The sequence below is a fragment of the Melampsora larici-populina genome (assembly GCF_000204055.1).
Source record: "Melampsora larici-populina 98AG31 unplaced genomic scaffold MELLAscaffold_5, whole genome shotgun sequence".
NCBI lineage: Eukaryota > Fungi > Basidiomycota > Pucciniomycetes > Pucciniales > Melampsoraceae > Melampsora > Melampsora laricis-populina.
The window spans coordinates 1,167,254-1,191,163 of NW_006768769.1; the positions used below are offsets into that span (position 1 = coordinate 1,167,254).

At 40.1% G+C, this 23,910-nt stretch overlaps 6 protein-coding genes across 6 annotated transcripts; 3 read left to right on the forward strand and 3 right to left on the reverse strand.

The window, feature by feature from the left end:
• Positions 1 to 399: 399 nt before the first annotated feature.
• On the forward strand, positions 400 to 2,110 carry MELLADRAFT_103135 (uncharacterized protein; the record flags this gene model as incomplete). The annotated part of the gene is made up of 9 exons (XM_007405921.1): positions 400 to 411; positions 572 to 634; positions 749 to 777; positions 917 to 935; positions 1,031 to 1,153; positions 1,257 to 1,321; positions 1,441 to 1,558; positions 1,660 to 1,826; positions 1,909 to 2,110. 9 exons carry the CDS (start codon positions 400 to 402, stop codon positions 2,108 to 2,110), a joined length of 798 nt encoding a protein of 265 aa, XP_007405983.1.
• A 2,288-nt stretch (positions 2,111 to 4,398) lies between these two features.
• Positions 4,399 to 7,373, forward strand: MELLADRAFT_47048 (uncharacterized protein; the record flags this gene model as incomplete). Its single annotated transcript, XM_007405922.1, has 7 exons — positions 4,399 to 4,536; positions 4,604 to 4,897; positions 4,978 to 5,409; positions 5,515 to 6,105; positions 6,210 to 6,471; positions 6,562 to 6,737; positions 6,817 to 7,373. The coding sequence occupies 7 exons, from the start codon at positions 4,465 to 4,467 to the stop codon at positions 7,018 to 7,020; spliced, it is 2,031 nt and encodes a 676-aa protein (XP_007405984.1).
• A 937-nt stretch (positions 7,374 to 8,310) lies between these two features.
• MELLADRAFT_103137 (uncharacterized protein) lies at positions 8,311 to 10,541 on the reverse strand (the record flags this gene model as incomplete). The annotated part of the gene is made up of 5 exons (XM_007406160.1): positions 8,311 to 8,499; positions 8,582 to 8,924; positions 9,089 to 9,779; positions 9,846 to 9,911; positions 9,983 to 10,541. 5 exons carry the CDS (start codon positions 10,539 to 10,541, stop codon positions 8,311 to 8,313), a joined length of 1,848 nt encoding a protein of 615 aa, XP_007406222.1.
• A 1,271-nt stretch (positions 10,542 to 11,812) lies between these two features.
• MELLADRAFT_70982 (putative protease inhibitor) lies at positions 11,813 to 12,826 on the reverse strand (the record flags this gene model as incomplete). The annotated part of the gene is made up of 6 exons (XM_007406159.1): positions 11,813 to 12,064; positions 12,140 to 12,250; positions 12,322 to 12,360; positions 12,430 to 12,456; positions 12,539 to 12,691; positions 12,801 to 12,826. Coding segments are annotated over 6 exons (385 nt in total), but the record flags the coding sequence as incomplete, so codon positions are not given.
• A 4,812-nt stretch (positions 12,827 to 17,638) lies between these two features.
• Positions 17,639 to 18,564, forward strand: MELLADRAFT_93512 (uncharacterized protein; the record flags this gene model as incomplete). The annotated part of the gene is made up of 2 exons (XM_007405923.1): positions 17,639 to 17,792; positions 17,861 to 18,564. The coding sequence occupies 2 exons, from the start codon at positions 17,639 to 17,641 to the stop codon at positions 18,562 to 18,564; spliced, it is 858 nt and encodes a 285-aa protein (XP_007405985.1).
• Positions 18,565 to 18,767: 203 nt separating this feature from the next.
• On the reverse strand, positions 18,768 to 21,956 carry MELLADRAFT_93513 (uncharacterized protein; the record flags this gene model as incomplete). The annotated part of the gene is made up of 7 exons (XM_007406158.1): positions 18,768 to 19,020; positions 19,080 to 19,188; positions 19,391 to 19,482; positions 19,877 to 20,682; positions 20,743 to 20,812; positions 20,891 to 21,303; positions 21,363 to 21,956. 7 exons carry the CDS (start codon positions 21,954 to 21,956, stop codon positions 18,768 to 18,770), a joined length of 2,337 nt encoding a protein of 778 aa, XP_007406220.1.
• Between the last annotated feature and the right edge of the window lie 1,954 nt (positions 21,957 to 23,910).

The window sequence follows — 23,910 nt, forward strand, 5'->3', positions numbered from 1 at the left end:
TAAAATGGAAATAAGTGGAAGAGTTGGTTGGTTGGATTGATTGATTTCCTTTTTAAGTTGATCTTCTTATCTTGATCCAATCCATCTGACTGATTGATCTGACAAGTTTGAGATTCAGTCAGCATTGGCTTCGATCGATTGATTTGATCAGCTAATCAGTTTCTCTAACTTGTTAGATCTTTTAAACTACTACCTATCACCAACTATCAACCATGTGAAATCTAGATCACCATCTTCTTTCACTAATCATCATTCATCACACATTTTTTAGTCATCATCAAAAAAACCATTCATCATCAAAACTTGTTCAAAAACCATTTACCAATGTAGTACTACCCACTTTCAATTTCCTAAAATTCATCATCTCATTGGAAATACTACAAACTTGAGAATAAAACAATGGTCATCAAGGTTAACAATCCTTCTCTTGACATGACCTAACCTGATCTCAACTACTTCTTGACCTCATATCTCTCTTGACCACATCCAATCAGTTTCTTTGGATTTAATTAATCTAATAATCTAATTGACACTTTCTGATTTATAATTCAATCTATTTGAAAATACTTAGATAGATGGAAAGATAAAAGAAAAGAAAGAAGAAGTTTTAAAAGGTATTGAAGCAGAAGAAAAAGTTAATCATCATTTTCTAAATCTTTATTTGAGTTCATTTTTCTTTGGTATTTTAATTGATCTTTGGTTTTTTAATTGATCTTTGGTTTTTTTTGGTTTTTTGGTTTTTGAGAAGATTTTAGAGTATCTTATTCAACAGAATAGGTAATTTAGACTTGATTTTCTTTGGATTATTTAGGTTTTTGATGATACTCTAATAAAAGGTTTTCTCGTTTGTCTTTTTTAAACAAATATCTTGAATTGGAATTCGTGTACGACTTGATTTGATTTTGAATATATATAGACCTTATAATGCTACTGATGTAGGTAAACCAATCCATATCCTTTTTCTCTTTCTCATCTTCTTTAAATTTTCCAATATCTAATATTTCTTTTTTTGGTTTTGTGGTTTCTTTAGTTAGCAGCTAATTTAAGAGTGATTAAAAAAGTAGAAGTCATTAGATGTTTAAATCATTTATTCGAAAACCAAAAGGTTTTAATGAAATCATTTGGTAAACAACAAATTTATTGTTGTTTACAAGTTAAGTTTATCAAAGCCTTAATCCTTTTTTTGTTGCATTCCTAAATGATGTTTTCTTGTAACTCATGGATATTTTTTGTTGGATTTGTGTTTGGTTTTTTAGTCTAAAGAAATCACTGAATCACCTGAAGAATTACAAAAGATTCAAATCGAATTAACTAAAGGAAAGTAAGTCAAATGATCTGATTGGATCCGGTCGATCCCCAAGAAATTTCTCTTTAGAAATGTTTTTTTCCCTACACTTTTTCTTAACCTTTTACCTTTTTCTCGATTTGCTTTTTCTTTAGAGAAGAATTAAAATCATTAAAAGATCAGAATGGGTCATTAGAAATCCAATTAATCAAACTAAGAAACGAACCTACTTCAACCCAACTTTCAATAGTCAAAGAATCATTAACTCAACAAGTTCAGTCTTCACCTTACCTTTTTATTTTTCTTCTGTTAGATTTTGATGGTGTGTGATTTTTTTTGCTGCGGGTGGGTGAATGGCTGGGGGGGAAGAATAGGTAAAAGAACTTGAAGAAAAAATTATCAATCTTAAAACTCATTCATCCACTTCAAATCCAGAAACCGAAACTAAATTACTTCAAGAACCAAAACCAAACCAAACCATAAATGAACTAAATTCAAACCTAGAAAAATATAAATCATTATACCAAGAACGTAAAAAAATGTAACTTGCTTTTCCTTCCTCCAAGAAGCTCTTGGTTTAAAATCACTCATGAACTTTTTCTTTTTTCCTTTTGTTTTTCTAGTGCTAAACAAGTGATTAAAACTGTTACTGAAAATATTGAAGATGAAGAGATCAGAAACTCATTTGAGATTTCAATCGGAATCGAATCAGATGAACCTGAATTAATTAAACTCATCGAATTAAATGGACTGGAAAACCACAAAGTTGAAAAACTTGGTTCTTCTGGTTCTAGAAAACGTAGTTTCAGTACTCATTTACGATAAGTTTTTTTTTGGTCGTGGTGGTGGGGGATGAATGATTCTTTAATGTGGTTTGTATCTTATAAATATCTTTTTATTGACATTGAAATCGTGTTTCTTTTTCGTTTTACACTAAGTTTTATATATTGACTTTTTGGAAATATCAAGTCTTTGAAAAAATGTTCATTGAGGTGACCTACACTTATGATCATTTACCTTTATGTATCAGCCTCAAGCTTCCTTATTTCCATTTACTTCATTCACTTGAACTCTTAACCAAACTGATATCATTCAAGGTACAAATCCAAACAATTTGAATTTTTCATCACAATCAAAGCACATCGAGCAATAAAAATTCATTCCTGACTGATCCTGTCACTTTTTAGGTTCAGATACTACGGCTACTTGGTAATTGATTGGTATTGGGATTCAAAAAATCAAACTTTATAAAATTCATTTGGGTGTTTTATTTTTTAAAGATCAGGAAGTAAGATCAAAGGATCTTAAATCAAGGTATGTAAAAAGAAGTGTATGGGAAATATGTAACTATGAATGATTGACTTTTTATCTAGAGGTAACCTGTTTAGACACTTGAGGATAAGCTGAGTTGATGAAATCACAATACTTTTAACTAGAGAAGAAATCTTGATTGATACTGAACTTATTCAAAGATGTCCTGTGTGTGTTTGAAATAGATAAAGCTCAGCCTCAGAGGAAAAGTTCATTAAGAAAATTGGATGAGGAATTGAAATCTGTAAGGTTGATTGAATGTGTTTCTGAGTTGAACTTGAAGTAGAAAAAAGGCAGTTGAGCTCAAGGTGATTTCCAATGGCGCGACCGCCGACGATCAGGCTTGAGGTGTACCGTGTACATGTCACAGTCGCGCTTGACAGTGACAGTGTGAAAATATGCTCGTATGTAGCTCGCTATATGTTAATACCAAGGAGGAGCTGTATGTAGTGACGGCATCCGGCTCCCGTAGACCGAAGACCGAAACCGGTTGTAGCTTTTGAGATCTTGACCGAATTTTACCCGCCATCACTTTGTTGAGCATCTTTTATCAAACGCCGCATACAACATCCACCTTACCATCGAAACCAATCAACAAACTATCTTCAAAACACCTTTCCTCTTCCTATTTCCTTGATATACCTAATATTATATCAAACCAAATTCTTATTCTCTATCTATATTCTCGTAAGAGAACCCTATCACAACTCAACAACAGATCTTCACCGATTCTGGACTTTCCCTCCAAGGCTCAAGAGTCAAGATGTACGGTGGAAGTTCTTGTGACAGTCGACAATCGTCATCATCAGGTAAGTAACTCTGGCTACCTTGTCATCGAACTCGTGCACACTTCGTACATATCATTAACTTACATCATCTCTTTTGTCAATAGCTCTATCTAATATGATCAACTCTAAATCCGGGTCTCTATTACCACCTCAAACTCGAAAATTGAAACCATCATCAGCAAGAAAGATGACCAATCCACTTGGAGATGGATTGAAACCTTCTAAATTCTATAGTTCTTCTAGTTCGATTCTAGTTCCACCAGCTTACATTCCACCATCTTATAATCCTAATCATCGAAAGAATTCGAATCCAGCCAGAAAGCGTTCTAAAGTGGAAGTACATCATGAAGATGAAGTCGAGATTCAAACCATTGAAACTAAATCAACTTCATCGGATTCGCTGACGGATTTAGATGCTGATGGGAGTGAAGATGAAGAATATGTTGCTCAAGAATCTCAAGGAACAGTAGCTCCATCGGCCATCTTTCCTACGACAGATGATGACGATCTACCGGAACTGTTTACTCATTCGCGTCCAATTCCTTCACGTGTGGTCACCATCCCGAGTAGTAGTCCTGAGAAAGGTCCTACGATGGTGAAGAAGAAAGTCCAGCGAAGAATTCAGATTGTAGAATCAGAAGATGAAGTAGAAGATTCAGATGAGATCGAGGTGGTTGGATCTTCAACTGGTGAATCATCCAAACCACGTAGGAAAGCGGTCATTCAAGACGATGATGATGACGATGACGAAGTGGAGATCGTGTCAGCTAAATTACCTAAACCGGAATCAAGGAAACGTAAACAAGCTGCTGTTGTGAGTGATGGGGATGATTCAGATTGGGATTCTCGAAGAGCAAGTCGAAAGGAAGATGAAGGACCGAGTATCAGTGATGTAGAAGCCCTAGAGTTTTTCAATACTTGTGATATAGCTGATCTACCAGCTGTTACTGGTTAGTCCTCATTTGCTTTCGTTTTGGGTTGCATTGTTTCTCAAGTATCCTTCGGCATGTTTTCTTAGCTTGTACTATCGAACAAGCCAAGATTATCGCCAGCTTAAGACCATTTGAAGATCCGGAGGACATGAAGAAAAAGCTTCGAAAACGGAAAGGTGTCAGCTCAGCAGTCTTCACACAGTACCAAGAGGTCATGAAGGTGAGATTTCAATCAAGCTATCTCCTCTGCAATTTAACTGAATTGTAATTTCTTTTTCGTTCAACAGGGGTACATCGAAGTGGACCGTGTGTTGACCAAATGTGAAGCGCACGGTGCTGAGCTATCTAAGATTATGAGTGTTTGGGCTGGAATGGATGAAAGTTCGACTCCGGATGCCGATGGTGCCGTGGATTTGATCAATGTCAAATCAAACTCGAGTCATCCAGCCATGAAAGGCTACCTCTACAACCAGCCAAAATCTATTCCTTCGGGCATCAAGTTAAAAGCGTATCAACTTTTAGGCTTGAACTGGTTGAATCTATTATATTCAAAACGGATTTCTTGTATCCTTGCTGATGAGGTACGATATTTTGTAACATCTTGCACTTTCAATGTTTTGAACTGATCTGATCTGGTGGTTTCATCTTTCTCTCTTCTTAGATGGGTTTGGGAAAGACGGCTCAGGTGGTCACTTTTCTGTCTCATCTTAAACTTTCAGGTCGTCCGGGCCCTCATCTAGTGATCGTACCGGCTTCTACGTTGGACAATTGGACTCGAGAATTTAAGACGTTCAGCTCTAATCTCTTGGTTCGAACGTATTATGGGAATCAAGTTGAACGTGCGGATCTACGATACGAGTTAAAAGGTCTAGAAGAGCTTGATGTGATCTTAACTACTTACAATGTTGCTAGCGGTGCACCTGATGATCGAAAGTTTTTGGATCGGATGAGATTCGATGCCTGTGTTTACGATGAGGGTCATCAATTGAAGAACAGCGAGAGTAAGAAGTACAAGGATCTGATGAGGATGCGTGTTCAATGGCGATTGTTGTTGACAGGAACACCACTTCAGAATAACTTACAAGAACTCGTAGTAAGTCTTCATTTTCTTTTCTGTATCAAACCATTCTATTCGTCTCGAACCTTTCAAAGATGTGATGATGTTTACTGATGGCTTTCGGATCCATGATGCGTACAGTCTCTATTAAGCTTCATCTTACCTACTATCTTTGAGAATGCAAAGGAAGACCTTCGGATGATTTTCAAAGTACCAGTCGAGGCGCAAGCGAACTTATTGGCACAAACAAGAGTGACGCGAGCCAAGAAGATGATGTCACCCTTTGTGTTACGAAGAAAGAAAGCGCAGGTATTGAGTGAATTACCTAAGAAGATTGAGGAGGTGATGTATTGTGAATTGGTTGGAAATCAAAAAGCACTTTATGATGAAGCACTAAGTAGAAGTAAAAAAAGTTTGATCAGCAATGAGATTGTAGTAGATGATTTAGATGATTTGGATGAAGAAGAAGAAGGAAAGAAGAAGAAGAAGAAGAATGAGAAGAAGAAAACTGGAAGTAATGGACCATTATCTACTAATATCTTGATGGAGCTTAGGAAAGCTTCTAATCATCCAATGTTATTTAGAAGACTTTACAATGATCAAACGATCCGTTTGATGGCTAAAGCTTGTTTGAAGGAATTGGAATTTCATGATAGGAATGTGGAATTGATCTTTGAAGATATGGAGGTCATGACGGATTTCGAATTACATTTGTTTTCAACACAATACAAGGTACTGGTTTTCTCTTTCCTAATCACTTCTTTCTTTCTATGAACCGAAGATTGACATATGATTTTTGAAATCCGACTCTTTTTGTTCCTTATAATCATCATTAGCATTTAAACAAGTTTGCCTTAAAGAATGAAGAATGGATGAATGCAGGAAAGATTGAAAAATTAAAAGAATTAGTGATCAGATTGAAATCCAAAGGATCTAGGATCTTAATCTTTTCACAATTTACACAGATGTTGGCGATCTTGGAAAAAGTGATGGAGTGTATTGGAGTGAAATTTTTGATTTTAACAGGTTCTACTAGTGTTGGAGATCGACAACCATTGGTAGACGAGTTTACTAATGATGAATCGATTACAGTTTTCTGTGAGTTTTATCTTTTCTATAGAGACAATTCAAGAAGATTGAACCAAGTTTTTGGGATTGGATGTGTTTGGTTTTTTTTTTGGTTTAAAGTGTTATCTACCAAAGCGGGTGGATTAGGATTGAATTTGATGGCTGCTGATACTGTAGTGATCTTTGATCAAGACTTTAATCCACATAATGATCGACAAGCAGAAGATCGTGCATATCGACTTGGACAGAAAAGAGATGTACATGTGATCAAGTTTGTGACGAAGCACACTATTGAAGTAAGTCATTTGATTTGAAACGATTTTTTTTCTTGATCAGAAGACTTTTTTTGACACTAGGTTTGTGTGGTTTCTGTAGGAGGATATCTTACAGTTGGCTCAGACTAAGATCGCATTAGATACGTCTGTTTCTACTGATCATCAGAAATCATCAACAGATGATGTGAGCCATGTGGATCGGATGAGTTCAAGTTCAGTAAATGGATTGAATGTGGAACCTCTTTCTGAAAAAGCGGTTAAAAGCTCATTGATGGCTACTTTGAGAAAACGGATCATGGAATAAACGGTTTTGGTTTGATTGTTTTTATCTGTTTTTTTTGTCTTTTTTTGTAAGTAAGAAATTCGGTTTGGTTCGTTTTTTTGTTTACTTTATAAAAGGCTTGGTTTGGTTTGGTTTGATTTGATTATTGATAGTTTTGAGGATCTTTTTAATTTTGTTTATTTATCTCTTTTTTTATGAAGATGTTAAAGAGAAAGGAGAAGAGAAAAATTAGTTTGATAAAAGTTGTCTGTGATTTGTTTTTCTTTTAATGATGATATTGATCTGTTTGGTTTTTTTTTTCTTTTCTGAAAAATCAGTTTGTTTGATATGTTTCTTTTTTGCTTGAAGAGAGAAAGAATTTTCTTTTATATACATAATATTTATAATTTGAGGAAAAGAATTTGGAAGTTTTTTTTTTTTTTTTGGTACTAGTTTGGGTTTTTTAAGGTGTTGGTGGGGTTTGAAAGATTTTGTTTGTTTGTTTTTGTGAAATGTTATTAGAGAATTTGTAGCTTTTTCTGGAGTATGATTTAGGACTTAATGGATTTTATGTATTAACTCAAACCACAATATATAAGAGGTTTTACTTCTTATATACTTTGGGGGATGTATGTGTGCAATTTTTTTTAAAAAGTATTTTTGATGCATTCCTCACTTGAAAGGACTAAGCAAGTCAGGTGAGGTGAGGTTGATTGAACTCAGATCCTCATCATATGAGTTTCCCCTTGTGTTGAGGTTTCCAAAACTCCTCAAGTATGTCCGTCCTGTTCACCTAGAGTACCTAGTCTCACCTGAAGACTCAGACTCAATATCATTTAGATATGTGGTGTGGGGATGATGCCAAATTGAAAGGAGGTGGGGTCCTTGAAATGAGAAAGTTGGACCCATTTCAAGAACTTACCGCCTGGGGGGCAAGAACAGACCTGAGAAGGTTTTTTATTTCTCAACTGGGGAGGTGGGTGGGTTTTTCTAATTTTTTACGAGCAAAATTGACTCCTAAAAAACTGTAACTTGCTGAGGAAGTGCAAGGGTCACTATGTACATCCTCAGGCTCCTGAAGACTACCAATTTAACATGCCCCACTATAAAGAACAAGTATTAGAGTTACACACACATAACCATCATAGCACTAGTCATGAAATCTGCTTTGGACCAAATTGCCTCCTCTGATCTTGCTGGATGGATACAACAATATTTTGAAATGCATGGCAGTGTAAATCATCATTCTGGGAGCACACATGACATTGCAAATTCAAAATAGGTTTTCAACAGAAGATCTGTTTTATAAATTACTGAAAACCTTGAAAGATTTTAATTTTGAGTAGATCTAGGTGCTTGAAAAGAATCCCAGTTTTGAGGATTAAAATCAAATTCTTCTTTTCCAATGATAATCTTGAATTCTTTTTTCAATGGGACAAGACTTAAACTTTCTGCTTCTTGTCTTGCCTTCATAGACACTAAATTCTTGGCTTCTGCTTGTGGTAATTGATTTTGTATTTTCTGGATGGTCAGATTTTTTTCATCAATATTAAATATTTGACTTGGATAAAACTTTAGGGAAAATGAGAGAATGTAAACTGACTGATTTGAGTTTACTTGCAAATGTTTTGAGTTCATTAGATAATTTGTCTTCTTCTCCACGCCATGAAAATTTGTGTTTGTAAGTTAATTGATCTATAGCTTCTAAAAGGCTTTCTTTTTTTAGTATGACATCTTTATTTAAATATTTTATTAAATAATTTTCATGTTCTGGATATAATTGAATGATGATCAATAAGAATTCAAGACCTATTCCAAATGATTGATCTGGAAGAGTTTCATGATTTTTTAAAATATCTTGAACTCTTATATAAAAACGATCCATACGGTTTTCTTTTTGAGATTTATATAAAAAATTTATAGGTGGAAGGAGAGGAGTTCTAAGGCTAGATAATTTTTTCTTCAGTGGCTTAAGATCAGATTGAAATTTTTCAAATTTTGCACCTACTAAAAATTGAGGCTCTAGAATTCAAGTCTTGTTAGTAAATCAATCATTTTCACTAAAACTTGATGAGAAAGAATTAACTAACCCTTTTTCCACATGACGTACCGATAGTCCACCACATTCACTTCTTCTATGACAAAATCAGGATACACAGCTGCCAAGGCTTTTGAGATACCAGAATGAGCGATGGGATCTACTTGGATTCTAGTGATAATAGTCTCTTCAGCAGATGAACTGAGGAAACTATGAGCTATAAGAAGGTTGTAAGCATCTATCAGGTTTTCACTTGATTCAATTGAGATCTCTTTCAGTTTTCCCAATAAGTTCAAGATGGCATCTTCAAAATACTTTGGATTTGGATTTGGTGTTTTCAAGATTTCGTAGAGGCTGTGCCCTATCCCAACATGAAAACTTTGTAAGATTGGTTGTAACTTATTGGAAAGTTCTATGACATCATTCTTTACCAAAGATATATGTAAATCTCTCCAGAATGGTCCATCTTCTAAAGCAGAGCGTAGCAAATGCTTGAATTGAGTAGAATAAAATGACAGATGTTCAAATATGTCCCTGGTATAACGACCTTCCCTACTGTTGTACTCCATAGTTTTGAAAATCTGACGCAATTGACCTATGATATTTGAAATCATATTTTCTTCCTTTGGTAGTTCCACTTCCATGAGAAAATGAGAGACAAGATTGTCTATAGGTTGGTTATTTGATTTAGGTGGACGTTGACTTTCATGCTCGCCAATGATATCAGCCCGGTTCAATAATTCCTCAAGTCTAGATCCAGAGACTTCAGGTTAAGCACATGAAGTCAGGTTTTGATGATCTTTGAAGGATTGAAAATATAACTACTCACTTTGAGAACCAATCTTTTTATTAGGTATCCAATCTTTGAAAGTTTTTGTTATCTGAGCTTCATAATCTAGAGAATCAAAAAGAAAGATTCACTCGAGTTACGATTTTCATAGTCACATAAACTTATATCCTACTTACGTAAAGCAGCTTGTATCTCTAAATAAACCTGATTACTTAGATCTTTTGGAATTTTGAAATCTTGTTTACCTTTTGTAAGTCCAGCTAAAATTCCAACCACCCAAATTCTTTCGAATGAGTTTAACTTTTCTGGTGTTTTCAAAGCTTGGCTAGCCAAAATTTCACATGCATTTGCTAATTCTTGTTTATCCTGTAATAAGCTCTTTAGAGACCCCGAATGGAGTTCGGGTTTATTTAACAAAATCGAGACACGGATAGCCAATGCTTTGAGTCCACTTTCTTTTTGAGATTGATGTTTTTTGAAAAATTGAGAAGTCTCGTAAAATGAAGAGTATTGATCAAATAAAAATTCTCGGGAGCCTTCACGGGTTTTATCCTTACCCCAAAAACGTTTCATAGGTGAAAGGACTTTTTTAGAATCAATGAAGATGACGGGCTTGAACTTTAGATCTTGAATTAGATTTCCGAGTCCGGTCTTTTTCAAGTTGTTCATACCCAGTACTGAGAAGGATAAGATTGTGATGTACGCAAACGTAATGAAACCATGTAAAAGTACCATTTTCTATGATTTATGAAAGATGTGCGACGAATTATGCCTCGAAAGATTCTTCACTACTAAGAGATACACTGTGAAGGACGTGGAAGCCAATGAGTGAGGTGACTGAGTATCAGCCACTCCTTGATATTTATTTGATCATATGAGTTTTGAAACACTCGGACAGCAAGCGCCTGAACTGGTGCTTTGTATCATGGGTGGAGTATTCTGGGTTCAAGGTGCAGCGGATTTGATGTATTTTTACGTACATTGATACGATACGATCAATGATACCGGCAGATTTGAACGATTTCCTAGAAGTATAAAAGTAATGGGATGTTTCTGGTTCAAGTATGATCGGCTGCGTCTTCTTAAAAAGCTTGAGAACTGCGAGGAATTTTTCGTGAGCAAACTGATCTGGAGAATTTCGATGGCGGATATTGAGTCATGACCTCAGATCATTCTGCGGTTCGCCAATCATACGTCTCGTGGAAGTCCAAGCTAAGCAATCATACCGCATGGCAGATGCATCGTGGTAGTTCCGGCTCGCAGACCATCGGATCGTATAACCTGTCTTGATTGATGTAAATATAAAGCCAGAGTGGCCTCAGATCCGGACCTCAGATGTTCCAGTTAAGGAAGAAGTTTGCCACAGAGGGGCGAGCATCGTGGAGACCATCCTGCTTTTTCCTCGGACCGAATGAGAGCCCTGGTCATGGACTTCGAAGTTCGGTTGAAGCAAATAGGCAGTGACGGGCGGTGTATGTGTTGCACGACGAGAAGGGAGGCTCGAGCAATGCCATGAAAGACACGTCAATAGCATCGACTATATTTGACCATCATAGGCGAAGATGGTAGGAGTCGGACTCAAGCTGGAAATCCTATTTCACAATAGAAGAGCATCGCTGTTGCGTAGGATGATAGCATGGTGATCAATGCGAGCCCAATGAAAACCAGTGGTGAAAACATCCTGATCTTCGCGTGTATGATGGACTTAAACTGCAGAAAGGTAGCCACATGGTGGAACATGTCAAGTGCGTTATGCGAGAAGGACGGACGATCATCAGCCTCATCGATACGAAATACCTGAGTACAGCAGATGTGAGTGTTTTGCAGGAGGTCCCTGCAAAACAAACAAGACAGACATTAACATTGGAATCAGTGGGAAACACTCAATAGTTCCACAACCATCGCCGATTCGAGTCGCAAGGGAGGTCGGACAAATCATTGTGGCCATTGCAGGCGTGATTAGGCCGCCCGACGAAAACGCTTACCGCACTGCGAAAAATATCTGGCTGATGACGAGCTCTGGAACGCTCATACATTCGGATTCTGTCATGGTGAACTATGATCACTTATATAGATGAGTATAGCTGTCACAACTTTCAGCCAAAACTAATCGACTACGAAGTATTACACGATACGCAACATATTCTGCAAGATGGAGAAATTGATGATAGCAAGACATGACCAAGGCTAAAATTACAACCGCTAATACATCAAGAGTGTGACAAGAGTCTACTGGGTGGTCACTACCTGATCCGGTTCTGCAAAAACAGAACATAGATTGGTCAATATGCGAGCAAAACTTAGCAAGGATTTGACCAAGATTATTTACTCACCAACGTTCTGGATACCAGGGTTGTCTGAGAGAGCTTGAAGGCTGTTGGCTGGAACAGAGACCGCGAAACCTTTCATGATCGTGGAATCATACTTGTGTCGAATTTTTCCGCCTAAGAAAACCCATTCAAACGTCAGACGATAAGGTAAAATCGAAATCACAACTCAGATAGGTGATATATACCTTTGCTTAATATATCTTTCTCGTACTTGTCGAGTTCCTCTGATATTGGAAAATTAATATCCAGAACATTATATGAGGTCTAGTTCAATACAGATGATAATTACTTACCGGTGGTAGTCTCAGCCTTAAAGGTGACTGCAGTAGTGAGGAAAGGATCAGTTGAATGCTTGCTTATGTAACCGATTCAAACGATCCATCAGATCGGGCGTTTACTCACTGATGTAGTCCCGTGTGTCTTGGGAGTTGGCAGCCTCAGTAGTTCCACCCATTGTAGTCCCAAAAGTGATGGATTCGGAGAGCTTGTCGATGGAGGCAGAAGCAGAATATAGTGGCGAAATTCCTGAAGTTGTGGACAGCGAAGTGCTAGGGTCTGATAGACAATGTTGATTTGTGAGCGGTGAGGAGAGAAGAACAGGACCGAGTTAGCAATTCTGATGAAGTGGTGAGGTTTATTTACCTAAATTCCGATGACGACATACCAAGATTCTGATGGTTATTCGTCATCACCGATCCGATGGAGTTGGATGACGTAAATATATCCTACGCTGCTACATATACCCAAATTAGAGGTTTTGACTCCTGAACTTAATTGAACACAGCCTTCAACTAAAACCCTAGAGAGCCCAAACTTAAGTAAGTCCCTCTCCCTCACGAGAAGATGGAAATTCTTGCCTGAGAAGTGAGCTGTATTGCTTGAAAAATCAATATTGCTTTGCTATTTTTTTGCTCAATAGGATTGGGCAAAGTGAATCTTTGGAAATTCATATTTGAGAGTATCTTCACATAGTTTCATACTGGACCACCACTCCCTAATTAATCAAAAGAGAGGGTTTACAATAGAATCAAAATGGACAACCACCCACAAGACCTGCAACTCCACCATTTGTTTTGCTTTGTTCTAAAAATTGTTGTTGTGTGTTCCACTAACTCTTCCTAAAGACATGCAATCTTCTGTGATCTGACATAATTTGAAGTCAACTCAAAAACCTTGTCACTGGATACATATGTACACATATGTAGTCTGGATTTGTGGTGGATCTGCCAAGCCCTTTGTTGGAGTTGTACAGTTGCTATCATGTAGTCCCAACCACGCGCAGGACCCAGGAATGCGCCTACAGAGGTATCTGATGTAAATTCCGACGTTTTGTTGGCGGGTTTTTAGGGCACTAAACGACACATTCACAGCACCTACAGTAGTGCAAAATGTGCGTGACATTAAAGGCTTTCGTTTAAGCTAGCTTTCAACCTCATAGCACCAATACTTCCTGAGATAATGGGATGTAACGGTCAAAAAGAGCCTTAAAATCGAACGTCGGAATCAGGCCTTGGAGGCACGAAAAAAAATTGCGCCAATCGATTTTGCGCGAAAGTGAGGGGAGTTGAGAGACTGGGGGTAGGCTCATTTGATAGCCCTAGTCCATGCGCATCTTTTGAAGTGCTCTGGACCTTGAGACAAGGAGTGGTGTGTTGTGTAGAGCCCAAAAACTGAAAAACAGGTTTCATCAGATACCTCTGTAGGCGCATTCCTGGGTCCTCCACGCGCGCGCCCGCAAAAGTCGAAATTTACCGACCCGAGCTATCTCACTTGCCCCGAGGGTTCAGTAGGGGTAGAAAAGTCATTTTGGGGGTAATACACCACGGGTCAGGACTCAGCGCTGATATCAATTCGATGTCATCTGGCCCGATGTCAATTTGATATCGATTCGATCTCGATTCAATATACAAATTTTTGATATCACTTTTATCTCGGTCCAATATCGTAATGATATCAGAACCGTTTGGTTCCGTGGCAGATTGACAGGCCCTGAGACCTTGACTGATTCAAACAAATCAATTGATTTGAGTTGAGGATTGGGGCCCTTCAAAAGCAGGACTCCACATCGAGACTGACAAAAAAGGTACGTGTCGAGGATTTGAACACATCATGCGATCGATGGCCTTGCATGACATGCACTTGCCATGAGTCTACCGGATACACACCCCGGGCAAACAGGTGACGCTACATATGTAGCGTCGCGCTGACGCCACGGGGCCGGGCTTCGAGCGTCACCTGTTACAGATGACAGTGTCACCTGTCTTTCTGCGGCGTCACCTGGATTCTTGTAGCGTCAGCTACACAATCATCATATATCATCACCCCTCTCACAACGATATCTCTCTCCCTTTTTTGTTACTGTGTTCTATACAACATGCAAGATTCAATAATTCATTGTACCTGCTCCCACTGTAGCAAGCAAACCTTTACCGACGAGCATGGAACCGAAGTTCGCGGTCAAATGGTCCATCCTTCGACTCGAAGCAAACACCTCACTCGATATTCTGAAGCAAACGAAGACGACTTTATGGCACAGTTGGCCGAGAAATTCAGCAAAATGAAGGGACCAAACACGCCAGAACCCACAAGCTCATCATCTGAATCATCGGATTTGGTCAAATCGTCAGATGGAAGTTTCGAAGACCTGGTTTGTGCGTGTCGAAGCCATTTTTTCAACTCATTCCTATCGTAAAGCTGACCTTTGATAACTTTTGAATCTAGACCTTGTGACATACTTTGTTGCTTGGCTATACCTGGTGTGCGGTATGACACGCGTCAAATGTTCTCTTGCTAGAGACTACGTCGTGAGGATTATGGACTTGGCGTCTCGGGTTCAGCTTGTCCATCGCTGGGTTGGTTCTATACCAAATGACGTGCGAACTACAACCAAAAGGTTGAATCTTGAACCGATAGTCGAGCGCTACGTTTGTTGCCTCAAGTGCTTTTCATTATACTCAATCAAAACGGCCCCAAACGAATGTGGTTATCGAGAAGTTACGTCGTCGGATCCGTGTGGAGCCGAACTCCTGCTATCACACAAAATACCGGAAATTCCGTCAATCATCCCCAAGAATCAAAAACCCCCTCGTGTCAATCAAAACATCAAGTCAAGTAAACCGGTCTCAGCTTTCATGCTGCAAGACTTTCACAATTGGCTTACTTGGTTCTTATCGCTACCCGACATTGAAGACACCATTGATAGTTGGGCGGATGAATGCAACAAGGATTCACCTGAGGTTACTGATTACCTCCAGTCATCAGCTTGGAAAGCGCTCTATCCTGGTCTCAACAAAGAATTGTCAGCGACAGGCTCCACATTACACTTAGCTTTCTCTCTGTTTGTCAATTGGTTCAATCCTCTGGGTAACAAGATATCGGGTCGCCAAACATCCCTGGGTATCCTTGCTCTTCACTGTTTGAACCTACCACCTCAAGCCCGTCATCTGATCCGTAATACGTTTCTTGCTGGAGTGGTCCCGGCTCCAAACCAACCGGACATGACTACAACCAGTCACATCTTATCACCTCACATTGATCAATTGTTGGCACTCAATCGCACTGTCAAAATCCGAACGAATCGCCATCCCGAAGGACGCAAAGTGATTGTCCGGCTCACAATACTTGTTGGAGATATGGTTGCAAACCATAAGGTGGCTGGGTTTACATCACATTCAGGTACATTCTTCTGCTCTTGGTTTCTTTGCCCCCATAAGAAAATCCAACAGATGACGATCGGACAAAAGCGAACTAGAAGAAACGTCCTGGATGCAGCACACGTCTGGAAAACGTGCGATTCGATTGAAGAACGTAAGACTCGAGTCAAAGCGACTGGTGTGCGATGGTCCAAAATTAACAGGCTGCCGTATTGGGACCCAGTTAAAAATGTAGGACTTGGGATTATGCATAATTGGTTCGAGGGCGTCCTGGCACACCATTTTCGCGTTTGATGGGCTTTTGAGGTCAAGAAGGAGTTGGCACAAGCTGTGTTGGATCAAGCGGAGGTCGACCTAGACAAGATTGAAGAAGGTACAGGATGGCTTTCAAGGGATCTGATTGTCGCCATCCTCAGGAATCTACATGAAGTGCTGGTCCCCGTAGGTGTAACTCGAGTTCCAAAAGGCGTCGGAACTGCCGCCAATGGGAAGTTGAAGGCCAGTGAATGGCACGCTTCATTTGCTATTCATCTACCATTAGCGGCGGTCGATATCTTTGTCAGCAAATATGATGCTTTCATTGAAGGCAAATCAAATCGACATCTTTCAAGATTATTACAAAACTTGTGTGCTCTTGTAGAGTGTACACATATCACAGGGGCAAAAATTGATGCTCACAACTATGTGAGCATTGAAATTTTCCTGTTTTGTTCCCATTTGTTTCCCATTTGTTTCCCATTTGTTTCCCATTTGTTTCCCATTTGTTTCCCTTTTCTTTCTGTTTTTCAGCTGATTACGTGATCATCAGGAACTGAGCAGACAAACTAAGCCTTCCTCAGCATTTATTCCTGAGCAAAGAAGTCTGAGGAAGGGCTGATCCATCTGCTCAGCTGATCCTGAGCGGCATTCCCTGGTTCAGTAAGCTCCAAGGGATGCCACCAATGTATAGCTTAGGGGCTGAGCTGAACTAAGTATTCCCTTAGCTAAGTCTCTGAAGTATCCCCCAGATGGATCACAGAGAGCCAAGCTTGCCTCAAGCTTCATGGCTCCGGAATGAAGCCTGAGGCCCGTCTGCTCGTTCAACTGAGCTGCTCAGTTATTCCTCAGGGGCATCCCTGAGATCAGGAGGATCCGGAGGATTTCACTGCTCATTGGATGAGGGCCTGCTCAGCTAGTCCTCAAGGGCATTCCTGGCTGGATCAGAAGGATCCAAAGGATGTCACTGAGTATTGGCTGAGGGGCTGCTCAGTTGATCTCAGCCCCTCAGTGTGAAAAACTTTATCCGGGGACATCACTGAGGATTAGCTGAGCAATGAGCAGATGGGATGACACTTTTATCAGGCTTCATTCCTTAGCAAGGAAGTCTGAGAAAAGTCCGGCCCATCAGTGATCCAGTCAGGGGATGCTACTGAGTATTTGCTGAGCAGCTCAAATGGGACGCCCCTGGGCAGGCTTCTTCACTGAAAAATGAAGCCTCAGGAAGGTATAGTTCATGTGCTCATCTTCATTTTGAACAAATTGCTGAGTATTCAGTGCCTCATGAGCTGATCCTGAGTACTCATCGGGAATCAGTTCTTGCTCATCCAAGATGGAAATGAGCCTTCTCAATAAATGTCAAATAAAATATGAGAACCACAGGATGATCACCTGAACACAAACAAGATTGTGAATTGAATCAATCTGAAAGAAAATGAATCTTTTTTGGAGAATTCCAAAAAGTCTACAACGCTCACATGTATGTGAGTATCTATTTTGGCCCCTGTGTATTGTGGGTTCGAGAGCGGTTAGCAGTGGCGACTCGGATCGGTACAAGAAAGCTTACTTCAAGTATACGGTCACGTCGGAGGAGATGCAGCCGGGACTCAACATCAGATCGAACCATCACTATGCTATTCATATGGCAGCTCAGATGGATTGGTGGGGTCCAATGTTAGGTGTGGCTGAATTTGCAGGAGAACGACTATGCGGGTTTTTACAGAAGCTTAACACGAACGGGAAAGTTGGTGAGTCACCAAGCTGGATTGATTTATCATTTCAAATTTCATAATTAACGTGTTTTTTGCTCCTCTAGAGGAAATGGCGCAAACAATAATGCGACGCTTTTGTCACCTTCAGCGATTGCTAGGCCGAGCTCCCCCAGAAGATCACATCCACTTGAAAAAGCAAACACAAAACGTGGGGCTGGCTTTCGAAGTGGACAACATGACTTACAATCTCCTTTTAAACTACTATCAAAATGAAGATGAATCTTGGACGGATTACCGAAAACCACCGTACCCAGTTGATGCCCAGGTTTTAGGACCTTTTGTGCGGGAAATTATGGGTCTTGAAGGTAAAACTGGGATTCGATATAGCAAAAAGAGCCCAAATAACATTGTCAAACTAGAGGTGGACGGTAAGGTGGGTTGGGCAAAGCTGCTTCATATCTTGAAATTGGATGACCCTTCCGATATGGTCGCATTGGTAGAAACACTCTCAGAGGTCAAAGAGGAAATGCTGGGGTCAGTGTTTGGCCAGTTAGGCATAACTCGCGTCATACAGACGTTCAAGAAAAAAATCATATCTACCAAATACATAGTTTCACCAATGCCCCATCGCAATCTCCCTGCTTGGTCGATGGGTCTTAACAGTTCGAGTATCTTGATTTTAGGAATTGGCGGAGGAGCAGAGGCAGCAGAGGACAAACCTGTGGTTAGGGATATGGATGTGGTTTATTCTTCCACAGTAGGTAATGGAGATGCGATGGATATCAATACTGACCCCTCCATGATTTGAAGCTATGTATGTTTCCAAATTATTTGTGTTAAGCCTCGTTTTGTAAGATGGGAGTGTCTTTAATTGAAAAGATTTGTACTGTAACATAGTTGGTGGTAATGATTTAACAAGAAATTTATTTCCAAAGATTGACAAGAGAGAGATAGAGAGATATAACTGGAAACAACAAATGTGAAAGAGACGGAAAAGAAATACAAGTCTGACTATGAGATGAGATAAACAGACGCCTTGGGAAGCCATGGGTAGGCCCAAAAGCTTGGCCAGACATAATCTTTTGCCCAACCTTTCTCTTCGTCTGAGAGAGCGGCCCATTTGGTACGGCCAAAGTCTTTCATAAAGTTGGTATCATGTATCCACAGGGTCTTGGTCTTGACCGCACGCTCGGGAAACTCTACGGCCATTATGTGAAGTTTAACCAACGCCACCATTCCACTAACTCTGATGTCGCTCCAGAACCTGGATTCACACTTGTTAGTCTGGTAGAGCTCTGATGAATGTGTGAAAATCTCACTCACATCTTTTTACCAGCTTCGTGCCAGCTCTTGCACACTGGTGTAAGATGAACGTTTTGAGTGCCTTCCGGGAAACGTGGTAGCTTTGAAAAGATGTTTTCCAAGATGTGTTCTGGTAAAGTGGACCAATCGAGCGAATCATGTATGTTACCGGAAAAAGACATGAAGGTAAGGTGTAACTGATGAAGTCCGTAAAGTTTATACGAGTCAAATTTTTATCTTGGATGATTTGTTCTTTTGGGTGATAGTTGGCAAGCTGAGGGGCAATCAACATGTTTATATATATTAAAGGACTCAGGAGACCCTTTACGTACCACCAATGGTCGTGGGAAGAACTTCCGAATTGGTGGATGGTTTCGAAGGGATGTTTTGTTTCAATTCCAATCCATCAATGTCCAAATTTGTTCTCGCAGGAAGGGTTCACTTTTTTTTTTGTAAAACTCATACTTCATGTCTCTCACCATTTAGCTCGCTCAAGTTTTTTCGAAACTATTCACATTGCAACTATATACATACGAAAGAGAATTTTTTTGTTTTTTTTTGAGAAGAGAAACACAGAGGAAAATGAAACAACAATCATTAAACAGACACCTCGGTAAAGACAGAATGGAAAATAAAATTCGAGACACATCGACACATAGAAACAGAGAGGATTGAGAGAATGTAACAAAAAAACGACGGTAAAGACAGACAGAAAAAAATAAGAATCAGACACGGTAGGGACAGACAAGAAACAAATCAGTTAAGACAGAAGCCAAGAAATCATCATCCTCACTCAAGCATTTTTCCAAGCATCCCACCTTTTTGCCCGAGCATCGTCTTCATCTGCCTCCATGTCCTCATCTTCAACATAGTATTCACCTCTCCCTTTCGCTGCACTTTCTTTTGTTTCAGCCCTTTTTTTTCCTTTTCCGACCACAAGAGGCTCTTCCTCTTCTTCATCATCATCATCATCATCTTCATCCTCCTCCTCTTCCTCTTCATAATCGTCTTCCTCCTCTTCATCATCATCTTCTCCATTGGTGTCGTCAAGATCTTCGCTAGTTCCAGCGTAAGTTTCATCGTCGTCATCAGATGATTCTTCATCCTCTGAGCCAGGATCCTCCTCATGTTTGAGATTATAATGTTTGGTTGCCCTAGCCCAATGTTTTTCGGTGAATTTTTTGTCGCCAAGTTTCTCATCGGGATGTGTGTTACCAAGAAGAGACAGAGAAGGATCTGGGAGAAACATAACTTTGAAGACATCCGCCATATCCTTTCGCTGTGAGATTGACAAGATGTTGTTGTACCAATCGGGGTGGTAAAAGTCCAGCGGTAGGCCCTTTGGAGGTTTTGTAAACATCGATTGAGTTGGGTTTTTTGGTCGGAATCGCTTGCGTCTTTGCACTCGTTTGCCTTTGAGCTCGTCATCCCTAGCCATACGCTCATCAACACGTCGGATGAAAATACCAGCAGCTTCGGATCGGTATCCTGGGGTCTTGACTACGTAAGCACCACGCTTGGGGCGATATTCATCGTCGCTATGAGCCTCGACCATAGCCAACATCTCCTGATAGCACTTAGGAAACTTGTGTGCGACTGCATGAGCAAACCGAGCATCACGAAGCTGCAGGTATGAAGCAATAGTAAGCCAATGTTGAATAAAAGAGGGGAAAAACGTTCTCACGTGTTGACGAGCCTGTTGAACCGCTTTTCTTTCCTCTTCTTTTTGAATACTACCGTTTTCTTTTGTCTCCCTCTTGAATTTCGAAGCGATCCAGTAATGAACATAATGGTTGTAGGTTCGCTCAAGTAAAAGGATATTGTTGAGGTACTGGCCGCTAGCGTTTGGAAACGCTTTCCCAGTGACCCACATTCGAAAGATCCGGATAGCACTAATACGACATGCCTCGTTCCAGAGGGAATCGGGTGCATCTGTGAGGTCAGGACACCAGCGGCGGATTCCAAGCTTGGCCAGCATAGCTAGAGAGTAACGAAGAAAAAAGTCCTGAACGTGCACAATTCCACGGCCGATCTTGATGCGTCCAGATCGAGCGTCAGCAAGTGTCACGATCTCGTTGTGAGGGATAAGGTCCTGTTCTGTAGAGCTGTCAGCGACCTCTGTGATCTGAGCAGCCTCGGTGAATTGAGCGTTGAATTTGGCCAAACGTTCTGGGTCAGGTACCACGGGAATCGAGCCTTTTTCCATCATGTTCCATAAGATTCGAATAAAAGCATAAAAACAATCCTAACAAATAAAGTTCAGTATGACTTTGATTGTAGGAAGAGAGATAGATAGAAACTCACCTTGGTTTTTTGAAACCCTTCAGGAACCTCAAGTGTATCTAATTGATTGGGATCTTGTTTTACTGGGGATGACTTTGGAGGTGGTGCAGAGGCACGTCTGGAGGTTTTCGATGTTGATTTCGGGGTCGATTTGGCAGAAGTCAAAGGTCTTTTGGGGGTCTTAGTAGGAGAGACCTTTGATTTTCGAGCACCAGAGCTTGCGGGCTTGATCTTTGTTGTTACAGATGAATGTCTTCTAGACTTCTTCTCAGAGGTTTGTGTCGCAGTTGGGATAGCGCTAGTAGAGGCCCTGGGCTTAGCTTTTGTTGACTTTGTAGATGACTTCTTGACCGAGATCTTGTCAAACTTTTTGCTGAGGAGGTTGTATTCTTCGTCGCGGGCGGAAGCGTCATTCTGCATCTTTTGAATTAGTTCATTCTGAGCTGCCAGTTGTCTAGATATCAATTGGAGATCTATAGGATTCGCGGGAGGAATTATCAACGGTTGATTGGTGGGAGGTTCGCCGGGAGGAATCGTCAATTGTTCATTGGCGGCAGGACCGACGGGAGGAAGCATCAATTGTTGACTAGCGGGGGTATCAACGGGAGGATCCATGTTGTCAAAGATGCGACTACAGGTATTTTCAAAGATGAAATCGATAGAGTCAATGAAAGATTGTGGGATGTTATAGAAGAGGGACCGTATATAAATTCCTTTGCGATCAAGAATGAAGATGATTTGAAACGTATTCGAAATATATTTAAGATCATTGGTTGATCCTTCGCCCTTTCTTCGGAAGATCATCCTTGACAAAGGTGCTGAGCAGCGTAGAGGTAGATACACGTCAGAAGATTGATGTTGGACCAATTGAGCTCGATGGTGACGTTCAGGGGTGCTGTACTTGGGATTTTCCGATTGAAAAGGAACTAGACCCTGAGCGAGGATCGATGACCAGTGATTCATTGGGAGGATGGCGTGGGTAGCTGACGCTACAAGAATCCAGGTGACGCCGCAGAAAGACAGGTGACGCTCGAAGCCCGGCCCCGTGGCGTCAGTGCGACGCTACATATGTAGCGTCACCTGTTTGCCCGGGGTGACACCAATTGATCAGGTGATTGCTTCGACCCCTTGGATGTATAGATACTGGTCTTCTGTACTTCTGGCTAAGAAGAGGTGTTTGAAATTCATTTGCTTCGCCGTTTCTAGAACTTGCTTTTGGTGATAAGACAAAGAAAACAAAGATAACGAAAGAGAGACAAGAAAAGGATTGTTTACTATGTTGAGCCTTAAAATTCCGCTTCCCATATTTTTCTTCTATATCTCTCTACCTTGATGAGAAATGTTCGGTGGCACCGTTTTGTTCAAGTTGTCTTGCCAAGGTTCGCTATTGGCCCCGGTCGTGGCGGGGCTTTGATGACCAGCTCCTGCAGTTGTGAGGGAGGATCACACAGCCGCCAGAGCCACAGTGCCCGTTGGATGCGACCTCGACGTTGAGGTCACATCTATTGTGTAGTTTATGTCACAAATATGAGTTGTTTGTAACACAATTCTCTGTGAAACACAAACAAAGGAAATGTCTTGCTCAGAGCTGAGCAATACCTACTAGCTTAACCCCAGCTCACAGCCGATCAGCTCATGAGCAAAAAACCCCACACCAATTCAAAATGATTTTATTTTCAATTTTTTCTTTTGTTTTAGATCAATTGCGTCATTTCTTCTTATTTTGATCAATTGATCCAATTCAATTTCAACTTGTAAGTTTTTTCTTTTCTTTTTCTGTTTCTGATGTTTGAATTATTTCCTATCATTGATTCGATCTGACTATTTAGAACTAATTGAAATCATTTTTTGTGTTCTTACGATGACTCTTGTTGTTTTAGATTGTTTGGTTCGATTCGATTCTGAATCTCGATTCGATCTTGTGAGTTCCTTTCTACCTCTCCTTTTCTTGTTTGATTTCTTCAACTCGGATTTATGCAGTTTGATTAACTTGATTTGAATATATTTACATCTATTTTGAATGATTTGATTTACTCTTGTTTTAAACTCAACAAAGTACCACGCCGCGTCTCGCACGCTTTGAGCGCAGCGAGGGACTTACGACAACGAGGCACGCTTTTGCCTGTGAGGTTTTTTGATTTTGGCTGGTGAAATCTTCACTCCTTATAAAACTTTTTTGCCCATTTGTGAAAAATCTTGGCCAAAGAAACTTTTTGTTCGCCTTCCTGAGGCGGTTCGATCTATCCAATAAAAATCCGAGGAACTCGAGGCATTCTCCCTCCATATGCTCTGAAAGTTTCATGATTTTCCTTTGTAACTGTAGCAACTGTAGCATGACTGCGGGTACAAAACCTTTCATTAAACATGTATTTCTTATGTCCCAAGTTCTCATAGTACTATGTACCACAAAATTATAATAACACCCTCTCGTGAGTCGTATCCCCCTCCCTACCTCTTATTTACTTGTTACAAACTATTATAGCAGTATGATCATAAAATTTAAATAACGAGTTGGATCTGTGAGTTTGGTAAGGCAGTAGAAGGAAAATAATATAGAGTGTACACGGAA